General features: G+C 43.3%; 1 protein-coding gene across 5 annotated transcripts in view; it reads left to right on the plus strand.

The window, feature by feature from the left end:
• The window catches only part of GTF2E1 (general transcription factor IIE subunit 1), a 117,036-nt gene extending 102,722 nt beyond the window's left edge, over window positions 1-14,314 (plus strand). For all 5 annotated transcript variants that reach the window (XM_085857813.1, XM_085857811.1, XM_085857809.1 and 2 more), the window contains exon 7: window positions 12,549-14,314. In XM_085857813.1, the coding sequence (XP_085713939.1) occupies window positions 12,549-13,063 (515 nt within the window). In that variant the 3' untranslated portion in view covers window positions 13,064-14,314. The remainder of the gene's footprint in view (window positions 1-12,548) is intronic.
• Window positions 14,315-14,564: the final 250 nt, after the last annotated feature.

Below are 14,564 nucleotides of genomic sequence, written 5' to 3' on the forward strand. Positions count from 1 at the left end.
GCATATTCCGATTCATGTTCTACATTGTTCCAAATGTAACATACAATCGTAATTAAGGCGTTCCTCGATCAGAGTGAACCAACGGCTTCACCCCGCTTTGCGCTGCGTGTTGGGTAAAGAATACAATTTGCTTTCCAGCAGCAGGACCAGCACAGTCCATGTATAATATTTATTTACTTATTTATTTCTGGTAGGATATCCTGTTGAGGTAAGTGCACTCCCCCCGAGCTGCTGTCGAGCCTCAGTTTGAATCCCAACCAGCTATGAACTACCATCCTGGTGTTCCACATGTTTGGCAAGATGTCGACGTGACGTGCCGTCCCTCGGATGTACGTTCAGATGGATGACCCATCTTTCCAGCATTAGTCGATGGACGTTACAGATCCCACCGTGTTCTTTGAGAAGGGTTTGGCGAGTAGTCACCTGCACCCTGAACAAATTCACCATCTCCTGCCTCCATCTTGATCACAAGTGGTGTGGTGACCCAGTCGGTCTCTGTGCTTCGGCTTTTCCAACAATGAGTTTCAATGTTGGACCTGACGGCCTTCCCGCTGTGGGAGGTTTTGTTTTTTGCCCGTTTTTAAATCCCCACATGGTTTCATCAAAGACGTTGAAACCATAATTTTTGCTCTACGTTCTGTTCGATGTGTACATTTTGCTTCGTGCTGATAATGTCCTCGGAATGTATTTCGTCCAGTCATTGATTAGTCACTCTGTATTGCTTGCGTTGTGCGTTGTGTCTTCGGTCATTGACTCTCTTCATGAGTCCTAATTGAGCGATAAGTTAACATTTCCACGAACCAAAAGGAAACTCACCTGCCCCCCCCCCCCACCCAAACGCTCTCAGATCGGTGTTCGACACATCTACTCTTACATTGTTAAACGAACATCAAGTGGAGAGCCAACCATCGGTTGGTGAAGCAATTGCTTCAAAATGTAAAACTTTTTTTTTATCCAAGGGTGTAGGCTCATGGAAGAGCTGAATGACAAAGGACAGTGGGTTCACAAACTACGGAGGGGTATTAGGGTGAGGGGGCGGCAAACACAAGGAGGTGATGTGGAATAAAACAAAACGAGTACCAATGACTTGGAGATGGACAGAATGGTAAAGAATGAGTGTTTTTTTGTAGAGGTTGTGGATGAGGTAGTGATGGACAGAGAATTTGAAAGATTGCGGTGAGGAGGACAATTCCACAATCAGGAGAATAATATCCTGGTGGTGGCTCAGTGGTTAGGATGGCAGCTTGGGATCCGAGGGTCCTGAGTTCAAGCCCCGTCGGCCGCTGAATTAATACACCAGGTGGGTTGACTCAGCCTGTCATCCTTCTGAGGTCGGCGAAATGAGTACCAGTTCCAGTGTGTGTACTGGTAGAGGGGCACTGCATCAGCGACACAGTCGCGCTTCAAGAAATGATAGCTACCGTGGCAGCTAAGCCGCCATACGACCACCACCACCACCATCACAGGAGAATAATAGGATGAGTGAATGCAGGTGAGGAACGAGCCTGAATTTTGGGAAGGTGAGCAGATGAGGGTTGTTTCTGGATGGGAGCACTGTATCGATACACAACATCCTCAGACAGTTAGATATATGTGTGTTTTTGGCCTGCTGTGTCCCTGAACCGTGTTTGTGAAGAAGAGAGTTGTGTTACCCAACACGTTGTCACATGCTTTTGAGAGATGAACAAGCAGGTGCCATGGAATGCCTCTTTGGGGAAATAAAGTTGGAAACCAAAGTTTCTTTCCAATTTATTTCCATCCCTGAAGGTTGTGGCAGAAAGGTCATTGGGATATAAAGCAAAGATATTGGTTTAATTATTCCAGGGCGATGACTGACTGTGGAATACTTTTCCATTTCGATAACGCACGTTCAACCAGGTTGATGGTGCAGCGGTTTGGGATTGGTTAGTTACAACTTTCAATAGCTATTTGGATTGAAGCTGCTGTGAGGTTTTTACCCTTCCGCCGTGGATCGAAAGCTTTCGTGTAGCCTACGTGGCCACAATATACAGGTTTTGTTGGAATGGATTTGAGAGTCTGGTGCTTGGGTTGGAATCCAACCGGTAGCTGCCTGGCACCCACAGCCGTGCTACCAGTGCTCTGATTGCTACAGCTTCCTGCTGTTTCAGTTTTATTAGTTGGTGAACACATTTTTTTTGCCAAATATGTTGGTCTGCACTGTCTGTCTGTTTGTCACGTTATTGTTGGCCACAGTTTTCAAGCAATCATTATGAAATTGTTTGTGTATGTCGCTGACCGGCAAAGGACAGCAACGCTTAATTTTGGTGAAGATCCGGATCTGGATCTGCGAATTTTTTTCAGTGATTCTTCACCACTGAAAGATTGGGCCAAAAATTATATATAGCGCAATATCTCAGAAGGTTATGGACGGATTCACACGAAACTTGGTGGACTGGTTGGGTGTGTGACAAGGAAGACGTGATTCGATTTTTGGTGAAGATTTGGATTCGGATCCGAGAATTTTTTTTTAAGTGATTCTTCACCATTGAGGGACGAGGCCAAAAACGAGAAGTAGCACAATTTCTTAAAAAAAGTTGTGGACGAGTTGTGATAAAACTAGGTGGTTGAGTTGGTCGTGTGACGAGAACAAGCCGACAAGATTTTGTTTGAGGTCCGGATACAAAACGTAAACTGTTCAGCCTGGCGGAGGTATGCGCCCGACCGAGTGCCGTTCCGTTTCACCAAGTGTCACTCTGAGTGATTTTTCATTTTCCTTTTGGTAATTATTTTTTATAATTGTGTTACCGAGAAACCTTCAATCATTTCTGTTAAAAGCACACGTGACATGGAATGTCGAACTTTTCAAAATAAGAATTCGTTTCTCAGATATGATTTTCTTTTTTTTTCGTGGCATTCAATTTGTTTTATTTCAGCGACGACCAAAAATCCTAATCCTTTGTAAAATTTAAAGTATATGTATATATATATATATATATATATATATATATATATATATATATATATATATATATATATATATATATATATATATATATATCTGAGAAATCTTAGTCCATAATTAAACGAGAGAAATCAAGTACAGTTGCAGGTAGGTGTACTCAGAATTTGGACTGGGAGATTGTTGAAGTGGAGCTAGTCTCAGGAGGACGACCATGTTGTCAGTGGATTGCAAAAAAAAAAACCCAGCCAGATAATTAACGACCTTTCAGGTGGGGTTCGTCTTCCTGGTCCGTTCAACGTGTGATGCCAGTCCTTTCGTAGCGGCCGATCCTTGATATGTTGGCGACGTTTGCCACCTCTCCCGCCAATAATCACTTGTGACCACCGACCCGAGTTACCCGCTGTTCTCTTTGTTCGGATTTTATGAAATGGAAAACAAAACTAATTTCTCATAATTAATATATTTTATTTTTAACCTCCGCCATCGAAGATGGATGGAGGTTACTGTTTTCACCCCTGTCTGTTTGTTTGTTTGTTTGTTTGTTTGTGAACAGTATTACGGAAAAAACTCCTGGACGGATTTCGACGAAACTTGGTGGGGGGATTAGGTATGGTCCAAGGATCATGCTATTAGATTTTGGACTTGGTCCAAAAAAAAAACTTCGAAAATTTTGCAACTTTTTTTTCAAAGAAATTTGGATTCTATTTGAAAAATATTTGAATTTCTTTTTTTTTTGCATTTTTACATTTTTAAGTGATTTCCAACCCCTCCCCCCCCCAAAAAAAAATTGTTAGAGGAAAAAAAACAAATTTTGCAACTTTTTTTTTTTCAACAAAATTTTCGATTTAATTTTTTTGGCATTTCTACATGGGCGTCGATCTGGTTTAGTTTATTCAATCGTGGTTCAGTAGAGTCTGATCCGTTTTGACCTACAATGAATAGGATATCAGGTTCACTTAAGTGACCCAGCAGTATTGGCGGCGGAGGTTTTGCACTCTACCGAGTGCTCCCCCTCGTTTGGTTTTGTTTTATTTCCCTTTTTTTTTTGGTGTGTGACTGCTGTTGAGAGAGTCCACGTGTTTGTTTTTTAACCTCCGCCACCGAAGGTGAAGGTTATGTTTTCACCCCTTCCTGTTTGTTAATTGCCGGAATCCTTCGGATTTAGGTAATTATGTTGGTCGGTTGTGTGTCTGTCTGTCTGTCTGTCTGTCTGTCTGTCTGTCTGTCTGTCTGTCTGTCTGTCTGTCTGTCTGTCTGTCTGTCTGTCTGTCTGTCTGTTTGTGTGTCTGTTTGTTTGTGTGTTTGTTTACCCTGTAGCAGCCACACCGTTTCAGCGATCATGACCAAACTGGGTACATACGTCGGCCATGGTCCAACTTAGACACTTGTCGTTTTTGGTGAATCTAGGTCAAAGGTCAAGGTCAGCGAAAAACCGAAATTCTTATTTTCGCAATAACATCCGCCAAAATGGTCGTATCGACTTCAAACCAAATCCAAAATGTGCATCTTCCGATTCTGCATCCAACCATATGTCTCATTGGGGGTGTCACACCAACACCCTTCTTCGAGGTCAGGGGGGGTCAGGTCAAAACTTTCAAATTGCGATAAAAATGCCATTTCAAGTCCGATTGACTTCCAAGTTATGATCATGACCAAACTGATTTCCAGGTTTTTGTTTTTTCAGAGATCATGGAGATATGACAAAGTTATTCCGGCAATTCCTTGCTCAACAAGCAATTTCATTTGTTTGTTTGTGTGCAGGAAATCTCAAAAAGTTGTGGATGGATCCGGATGAAATTTTGTGGACAGGTTGGGTGTGCGACGACGAACTGATTCGATTTTGGAGATCTGGATCCGGATCCGACTCTTAGAAATTTTTAAGTGATTCTTCACCATTGAGAGATAAGGCCAAAAATCATGTATAACATGATATCTCATAAAGTTGTTGACGATTCGGATGAAACTTGGTGGACACGTTGGGTGTGCGACTAGGACGAGTTGATTAGATTTTGGTGAAGATCCTAATCCGGATCTGGATATGAGAATTATTTAATTCTTAAAGTGATTCTTCACGATTGAGAGATCGGGCCAACAACGATATAGTACTGTGAAGCATGATATTTCAAAAAATGTATTGGGCCTGATATGTTCTCGTGGATCAAGCATTATGTGGCGGAGGTATGTGCTCTACCGAATGCCCTTCTGTTTGGTGTAGTTTTTGCTCCATGTCCATGACGTTTTTGCTTTATTTCATGATTGGCTGCAAAACGTGTGATGCAAATGTATTTCACAACCCAATTGGGATCTACAAAGACGAGATATGCTTCCTTGTCGTGATGACTTCTTGTCTTTTTTTATCCACTGAATTTACATACAAAGTGAAAAATCTTGTATTGATTTTTATCATTTTTAATCCTCAATTTTGATGCTTGAATTTAGTTTGCTTTTTCTGCATTCGTGTTTTGATTTAAAAAAAAAAACCTGACTGTGAGCCATGACCTCAGATGTTGTATTAAGTGAGATTAACCATGTTTATTACTAGTCAACTTGGAATCGCCCATGGCCTTCGTTCCCATGAATTTAATGTTCGTCCATCTGTTCTTGCTAAGTTTCCTGCAATGATAAAGCCGGATGGTGGACGGATTGTGAAGATTAGGAATGAACAATTCCATCAGGCATGAGACGGGATCATTGGGCTCTCCCAGGATATCGGCATTTCATCAACTTTCTATTTCTAAGATGGATGTTTTTTTTTTGTGTTTGATTTCCACGTGATTGTAGAGTTATCAAATGGAATGAAATCCTCCATTCTTTCTCGTCTTTCTCGAGAAAGAATGGATGTCTTTCTCGTCACCACCAAGGTTTATCCATACAATTGCACAATTACAAACCTGCCAACTCCTCTCAGAGAAAATGGTGATTTTGGTAACAATCTTTGAGAAAAAGATGCTCCAAACAAACAGGGTGAAGTGTCACCATATTTGTCTGAATGCAGAATCTCACACAGTTACTCCGTCCTCAGGGTGAGATGATGTGAATGCTGATTCTTGTAGTTACTCTGCCCTTAATATTAATATTTTGTCCAGGTCATGCTCGATGGAAGGCTTTTGAAAGTTCCAAAAAGGTGATTTGTGTTCTGCAGTGTTCAAGTGTATAATCAAAGTAAAATAAAACAAGAAAAAGAGCAATTGGAGATTGCAGACCCTCACCAGGACTTATTTTGTGTGGTGTGTTACGTAATTAACGAGACATAACTCGAACTGCCACTTTATAACTCCTGCCAGTGATGACGGGTTACCGAGACATCCCACTTTGATCGGACACCTGACCCTGACCCATGACGTTTTTTTTATTATTAATTATTAATCGTTCAATTGAATTCAGAATGGGATGAAAATAAATTAAATTCAAATCAAATGGAAGACCAAATAGATACAGTCCTGAAATGGAGTAATCGGAAGGAACCCGAACAAGCAAAAGGCAAAGATGAAGTCATCAGGAGGAACCTGGATAGGATTTGCATTTCAGCTGCGACTCGTTTACCCTCGAACCCACCCATGTACAGCCAAGTGAGCCTTACTCAAAAAAATTTAAAATAAAATCAAAAAAATCAAAAATATAAGAAGAACCCGTATCAAAAAAACAAATAATTCTGGCTGTCAGACCATGTATCCAATCAAGTTGAAATTTAAAACATGTATTCCCCATCGCTATGCGATCTTAAATGTGAAGTTTCACGTCAATTGATTAAGCGATTTCAGAGAAAACATAATTTAATATTTTTCTTCAATCCAATATGGCTGCCAAACCATGTGACCGATCAATTATTTTTTAAACTTATACACCCAAGGGTTGGGGAACATTTGTATGAAGTTTCACCTTGATCTGTCCAGCTGTTCTGGAGAAGAAAGTTTTTATAGCCTTTTAAAATTATTATTTATTTTTATTTTTATTTTTGTATACCTTGTCGAGGCTCGTATGAGAGTTAACGCACAGCAAGGGGGGGGGCATGAGACGAGGGGCGGGAGTGGGAAGGACAAAACAGAGGGGAACAGAGACATTAGAAGATCTGTGGAAGTGAGAGGGATGGGGTGGGCAACCTGGGGTATACAAGATGGACATTAAAGGGACTTTCAGGAAGGAAAGCAGGGAATTTGAAGAAGGTGGGTTTGGGGTGGATTAATGGGGGTAGAAAAGATCGAGGATTTGGATGGGGGACGATAAGAGGTGGTGGTGAACAGCTGTTTTGAAGGCCTGGAGGGAAGAATGGGATTGAACAGAGTTTGGGAGTTTATTCCAAAGGTGGGGAAAAAGAGGAATGAAAGAGTGAAGGTGAGCAGTGATTCGTGATTTTGGTAGTTTTACCAGAAGGGGGTTGTTGGCGGATCTTGAGCGCCCTGCGGAAATATGGTGGGGACAAATCGCAGACAGAACGGTGGGGGGGGGGGCGAGACCGGAGAGGAGACGGTAGAAGACAGAAAGACCACCGACCAGCCTGCGGTGAGAGAGTGAGAAGCCCAAAGACGCAGCCTCATCGTGGGAGATACCAATGATCTCAAATGCCTTGGTTTCCACAGAGTGAAGCCGAGAAAGGTGGGAGGTAAGAGCACCAGCCCAGAGGGGAGAGCAGTACTCCAGGCTGCGGACAAAAGCTTTGTTTGTGGTTCGGAGCTCAGGTGGGCTGAGGAAGGACTTTGCACTACGGAGAATGCCCAGTCGGTGACTGGTTTTGTTAACCAGGTTGGAAATGTAGCTTTCCCAGCAAAGATCATGGCAGATAGTGAGACCCAGAAGCTTGAATGAAAGGATTTCTTCCAGAGGATTGTGTGAAAGTAGATTGGGAGGGGGGTGGGGTCGAAACGGTCTTTCCAGAGAGACATCATGAGAGTGAGATTTGTCCGGATTGAAAGACATGTTTCACGTGTGGACCAGTTTGTGATTTTATCCAGATCTGCAGAGAGCGAAGAAGCTGCTGCTGCTTGCCAGTCTGAGGGATGACAGATGGTACGGCAGAGGGTGGAGTCATCAGCAAAGAGATGAAGAGGATTTTCCAGAGAGTTGGAGAGATCATTGATGAAAACCAGAAAAAGAACAGGGCCTAGAATGCTACCTTGAGGAACTCCAACCTGGACGGGAAGAGGAGATGAGAGAGTTCCATTTAGGGCCACACGGTGATGCGACATGAGAGGAAGTCAGCGAGCCATGAGTAAGAGGTAAATCCATTATGGCTGCCAAACCATGTGACTTATGACATCATATGTGTGAAACTTTTGTTCCTCATGCAGAGGCAGTAATACTTGTAAAGTTTTGCCTCGATCTGTTCAGCCACTTCAGAGAAGATTTTTGAAGTTTATATATATATTTTTTTCCAACAATGTGGCTGCCGAATCACGTGACTGATGATGTCATCAATTTTCTTTCTGTGGGTCATTTTATCCTTGGATGACCCTCAAAAATTCTCATACTGATCAGATGTAGCGTTCTACATATGCAATTATAACGTCATAACAAAGGGATCTATGACGGCATCAAAACCCTGTGACCGATGACATCATATGTGTGAACCTTTTGTTCCTCATGGGCAGGCAGTCATACGTGTAAAGTTTCGACTCGATCTGTTCATCCGCTTCAGAAAAGATTTTTGAAGTTTTAATAGAACAAACAAAACAAAAATGGATGCCACACCATTTGACCTATGACCTCACAATTATATCATTTAAACATTCTATATGAATATTTCGTCTCAATCCATCACAATCCGAAATTTTGTCTCAATCCGACAAGCGGTTGCGGAGAAAAACATGAAAGTTCTGTTTGGACAAACAGACAAATAAACAGACAAACAAACAGACAAACGGACCCAAATACAATACCCTCTCCTTCGGCGAGGGTAATAAAGATTTTAAAGGTTGTAGAAAAAAAGGCCTTTTAAATTTTTTTTTAATTTTTATTTTATTTAAAGAGGTTTACCGCCGTTAATGCAGCGGGTTGTTTTTTACATTTCCCTATTTAACACGTTACATTTATTATTCGTGCCTGTTGTTTGTGTCCTGTCCATTTCTTGCACTCTTGAACCATCTCAAGCACTTTGTTGTTGTTCATGATATCAACCCATTACATCCTTTCCCCTTCGTCACCAAATCGACATTTCCAAGGCCTCTACTCTCTAGATATTCTGCTCCATAAGGATCTCAGCCTCTGCTCCATACATAACAAAACTCCAAACTGAAGTGTTCACCATTTTCTTCTTCTGCAGGTAATCATTAAAACTCAACAACTCCTTCCTTCCTTTTTTTTTTTTTTTGAAGGCCTTCTTTCCCATTGCAATACATCCCTTGATCTCTCTGTGGCACCTCCCATCCCGTGTCAACAATCTACGTTCATATTTGAATTCGCCGGCCTGTTCAAACTCATTTCCATCCAAACAAATCTTCAAGCCTTTGCTTGTAATCCGTGAAATTCTAATTATCTTTGTCTTTTTCACACTTTTAAGAATTCCATATTCTGTTGGCACTTAATTTGTAGATTCTATCAAATGTTGCAGGCCTTGCTCCATATCTGCCAGAATTGTTTGGTAATCCGAAAGTCTGACGGCCTTCACCATTTTTCCTTCAACTTCACGCCTTCTTCCTCCCATCTAGAGCTTTCTTTACCAATGCTTGAAAGAGGGATTGAAAAGTATACGTGAAAGGGAGTAACCTTGAGGTCAAATTCACCATCAGCTAGTCTTATTTCAGCTGTCTGGAGGAATAGGAAATCGATTGGCGATTTGTACATGGGTCAATCAACTTGTACCCACTTAAGCACTTCCAAATATCTGTTCCAAATCACTTGATCAAAAGCCTTTTAATAATCCACTCAACAAACAAGCATGTCATCATCAAACTCGCATCCTCTATCACTCAAAACTCCCACAGCCAAATTGATCCGCTCGCATCCAGGTTATCACTCTCACCTTTTCCTCTATTCTTCTTGTCGAAACATCTGGGCATCGTTTTTGATATCCTGTGTATGCCATATCAAGCTAATTGTCCAAAATCACTGCTGTCAATGATATTTGCCTTTTCCTCTCGATAGGTATTATTACAATGTCCATAAATCCCATGGGCCATTCTCAATTCTCGGACTTAATTTCACAAATCATTCTGGTATTGGTGACATCATCACCTAGTTCTTTGATCATCTCTCTCTCCCACCCTCTCTCTCTCCCGCCTGGTGAAGGCCTGCTGGGCCGGTTACTTTGAGTGTCTCTCCTAGCCAGATCCACCAGCTGTTGAGTTGGATGTCAGGGGTCTTACTATCCCTATTGCTGACCCTCCAATCAACTGTGATCCACCTTCGTTTGGGGAAACGCAGGCTGCGGTGAACCGCTTGAAATGGGGTGAAGCTCCTGGGATCTGTGGCATCCATGCTGAACTTCTCAAGGCTGGTGAAAATGCTGTTCTAATGTCGGTGCATGCAGTTAGGATTAGCTCTGCCTGGAACACGGGCATCATCCCAACTGACTGGAAGAGGGGCCTTGTTGTCACTCTCTGGAAAGGCAACGGTGATTGCCAGAACTGCAACAATTACCTCGGGGTGACGCTGCTCTCAGTGCCTGGCAAGATCTTTGCTCTGGTGCTGAAGCAGATGGTGGTGAACGCAATCAAGAATTATCCAAGCAGTCAGGCTTTACACCAAAGAGGTCACTGATTGACCATATCCTTGCTCTTTGGGTCCTCACCGAACACAGACGAGAGTTTCAGCAGGTGCTGCTTGCAGCTTATGTTGATCTCTGCAAAGCGTTCGATTCCGTGAATCGGGATGCCCTCTGGAGGATTCTTTGTCTTCGTGGGGTGCCTCCAAAACTGATCGATCTGACGTCTGAACTATACTCTGATACTGAGAGTGCTGTGAGATGTGGTGATGCCATCTCCAACTTATTTCCAGTTGCAGGAGTTCATCAGGGGTGTGCACTGTCCCCAACATTTTTCACTGCCTGTATGGACTGGATTCTGGGGAGGATGTCAGAGAGATTAAGCTGCAGTGTCTCATTTGGAAATGTCAAGATCTCTGACCTTGATGTCACAGATGATGCAGTCATCTTTGCGGAGACTGAATATCCTTTAGGGGGCCCTCGAGGTGCTGAATGAGGAGTCGGAGCCGCTGCGATTACGGGTTTCCTGGATCAAAACTAAGATCCAGACTTTCATTGACATCTTGGATGCTGCTATCTTGTCTGTACCTGTTTGTGGTGAGGATGCTGAGGTCAAGGAGGGATTCACTTACCTTGGCAGTGATATTGATGTCTGCTGGCTGTGAGCCAGAGGTCAATTGATGTCTGTGTCGGGCCTGTGGAGTCGTGGATTCACTGGATCATGGCATGTGGCGCTGTCGGTACCTGTGCAGGAGGACAAAAGTCTGGAGTCTTCAGGTCCTTGGTGCTTCCAGTCTTGCTCTATGGATGTGAGACTTGGGCTCTGACCAGGGATCTGAGACGGAGACTTAATTCCTTTGGTACCAGGTTTCTTCGGAGAATCCTTCGCTATCGGTAGTCAGACTTTTGTCCAATCAGTGGTTGCCGAGAGCGACTCAGATGAGATTTGTTACTTGCATCGTCCGTGAGTGTCAGCTGCTGCTGTATGGACATGTGGGTCCATTTCCTGACGCTGACCCTGCTCACAAGATTCTCTCAGCAAGCGAGCCTCATGAGTGGAGGAGGCCAATGGGCCGACCACGTGCCTCGTGTTGCAGCAGGTTGATCAGCATCTCAAGGAGACGGGGATGGCCAGGCATCTGCCTGGGGGATGGCCAGACGGAGGCCCCTGGAGTACCGGCGGAAAGTGGACGCAGCGATGCGCTGCTCCGGTGCGTGCTCCCACCTGACCTGTCCTCCTGCCTTTTGGATCTTCTTCTTTTTTCGTATGCAGTTGCGCCACTGATGCATTGCCCCCTCTAGGTTAAAGCAGGAATTTCTAATTTGTTCAGGGTGTTGGCGATAGCTCTGATTTTTTTTTTTTGATAATTAATTCAATCGGACAATCACCGCTGTGGATGTAATCATCACAAGAATGAAAAATTGAACAAAACAAATGAGTAAATAAATGCAAAAGGAAATCCCGCGCGAGGGTTGGTGTGCGTCTCGACTTTTCTGGAAATCATGCCCACCGGAACTTTTCATCCGAATGACGTTATTTTTCATTCGTGCTTTGTTTCTTTCACCGATAAGTTTTGTTAAAAGATTGATATACCATTGAGTTTTAACTAGAGTTGTACATTTTCTTATCATGTTCGCTAATCCTGTTTTGATGAAGCATTATTATTGGATATGTCACACACACCTTGACATGGCCGAACGAGCTTGGATTGCATCTAGTTTTACCTTTTCAATGTGTGTTTCAACATGGTGCAAAATAATAATAATAATAATAATAATTATAATAATATTTCGTACGAAATCTCAATTGGTACTTCACCGGTTATTGTCAAACAATGGATCTCTGATAACGACTGTTTTTGGTGCAGAAATTGTGGCCGTGTTTTATTGATTTTATTTTACTTTGCACCACCACCTCAACCTCTGCCCCTTACCACCTCCTCTGTCTAAATTAACACTTTGCCTCTGTCAAATGCATTGTCTTTGCAGGCTCAGAAGACGGTGGAGAGAAGTCAAACAATTTAACTTCATCGGATCATGACGAGGTGATGCGAGCCTTGCTCGTACACGAGAAGAAGGCCATTGGTTCAGGAGGACCTGGCAGAGGACCCGCGGCCGGCGCAAACCCTTTGAGTTGGGCCGGACGCGGCGGTGGGTTGCCGGCAGGTGCAGCAGCGGGTGCGGCCGCCAGTGACTCTGAGAGCGACACGACTGAGTCTTCGGATAATGAGGACGGACAGCCGCCTGCGAAACGTCGTTCAATGCAGCAACCGCAGCAACCTCGAGCTACGCGGGTGGATGGAGTGAGCTGTGGTACTCCGTTCGGTGAAGAGGATGATGATTTTGAAGAGGTTGCAGATGAACCGACGGTCACTGTGGCCGGCCGGGCGTACCAATACAGCGAGGTGAGCCGCCAGCCCGAGCTGGTGAGCAAGATGACTGCAGAGGAGAAGGAGGTCTACATCCAGACAGGCCAGCAGATGTTTCAGGACATGTATGAGTGAAGGTCTGAGCTGTGGTTCAAACTGAGCTGTTTCTCATTACATCCTGAGGTTAATGGTGTTGATTAGAGGAAATGCTTCTGCTTGCAGCCTTGCAGTAGGATGTAGTGTTGTTGTTTTTTTTGTTTTTTCAGTATTTTGAAAGGAAATGAGGTGAAAAGTCTATTTGTTTTGATGAGTAAAGGAATGTTTAAGTTATCCGATCTCATATCCTGTCGTTACCATTTAATTTGTTTTCCTGATAAATCAACACTTTTTTGGCCAGATGAGTAGAAGCCTTTGCCACTTGCTGTATTGTCACATATTCTTTTGACTTGATCATTATTTAAACTCAATTAAGTGAACTTTACCTTTTTAACCCGTAACCTCTCACTATATTTTATTAGTTGCTCTTTATTTTTCATTTTGATTCCTTTGGTTTTCCCCTTCATTGTGGCCGATTGCTCAATTTTTAAAGGCCGTAGATTTTCTGCCGCTGGTATTGCATACAGTCCTCACCACAGGTAAGGCCAGCTAATCAGTTGCCTCAGTCATGCTTCGAGCATTCTTATCGGCTCTCGTTGGGTCTTCCGTCGTTGGGTCTTGCTATACCTTTCACACAGCAACCACTTTTAGCTGAACCTTTAATAATCCAAACTCTCTGCTCTCCTCCACTTCTTATACTTCCTCCTATGGAACCCCCTCATTGTCTACACGTTATTACACTTCCCCTCCATTCTTTCAGTGGCTGGTCACCTCTGTCTCGGGTCTCCTGTCGCTACCGTGGTTTGTATCTCTCGCTGAACTCGCACAGATAGTCCTGACCTGTCAACATGCGCCTCGCCGATTGATCTTCATCTGTATGTTAATCTTCAACCTTGTGATGCGTGTCCACCGAGAGAGTGACTCGCCTCTTTGTTGTCACATGCTGTGTTGTGAACCTCTGTACGGTTGCTATTCCCTTTGGAATTGAATCATATATTGGATGCCATATTCGATGACCCCTGTCGATATTGGGTTCCCTTTAGAGTTGCTGCCCGAATTGTTCGCCTCTCCCTGCTTTGGCTCCTCCGGTCGTTCCTGCAATGGGAAGATTTCATCAAGTGGATCGGTTTTCTCGCAGTAAGTCCTTGATGGTCATGCTTGGCCTCGGGTATCATGAGTGTGTTGTTAACCTGGTGCAATGCACTGGTGATCATTTTTGGATCTTCGATTGCCATTGGAATGTTGACTTGGAACACGAGTAGCAGAAGAAAAAGAAAATGCTATTCATCACCTGCCGAGTATTTCTTCTTTTTTTTGTTTTAATTTTATCATTGTCCGAAGGCAGATGACCGTTATCTCCCTTGCCACGAATACAAATCAAACTTCGATTTATTATTTTAATAATTAATACCTCGGGCGCACATCGTCTGAAATGAAATGAAGTTATGAAAGAAAAGATATGAACAGCTGCGCCACAGGGTCGTTTGATTTGTTCCTTCACAGTGTGTGGGTGAAAGTTCATGGTCGAGGGAGTTGTTGA

Source organism: Eptatretus burgeri, chromosome 15 (genome assembly GCF_056783735.1).
Source record: "Eptatretus burgeri isolate ZD-2024b chromosome 15, Ebu_testis_v1, whole genome shotgun sequence".
Taxonomy (NCBI): domain Eukaryota; kingdom Metazoa; phylum Chordata; class Myxini; order Myxiniformes; family Myxinidae; genus Eptatretus; species Eptatretus burgeri.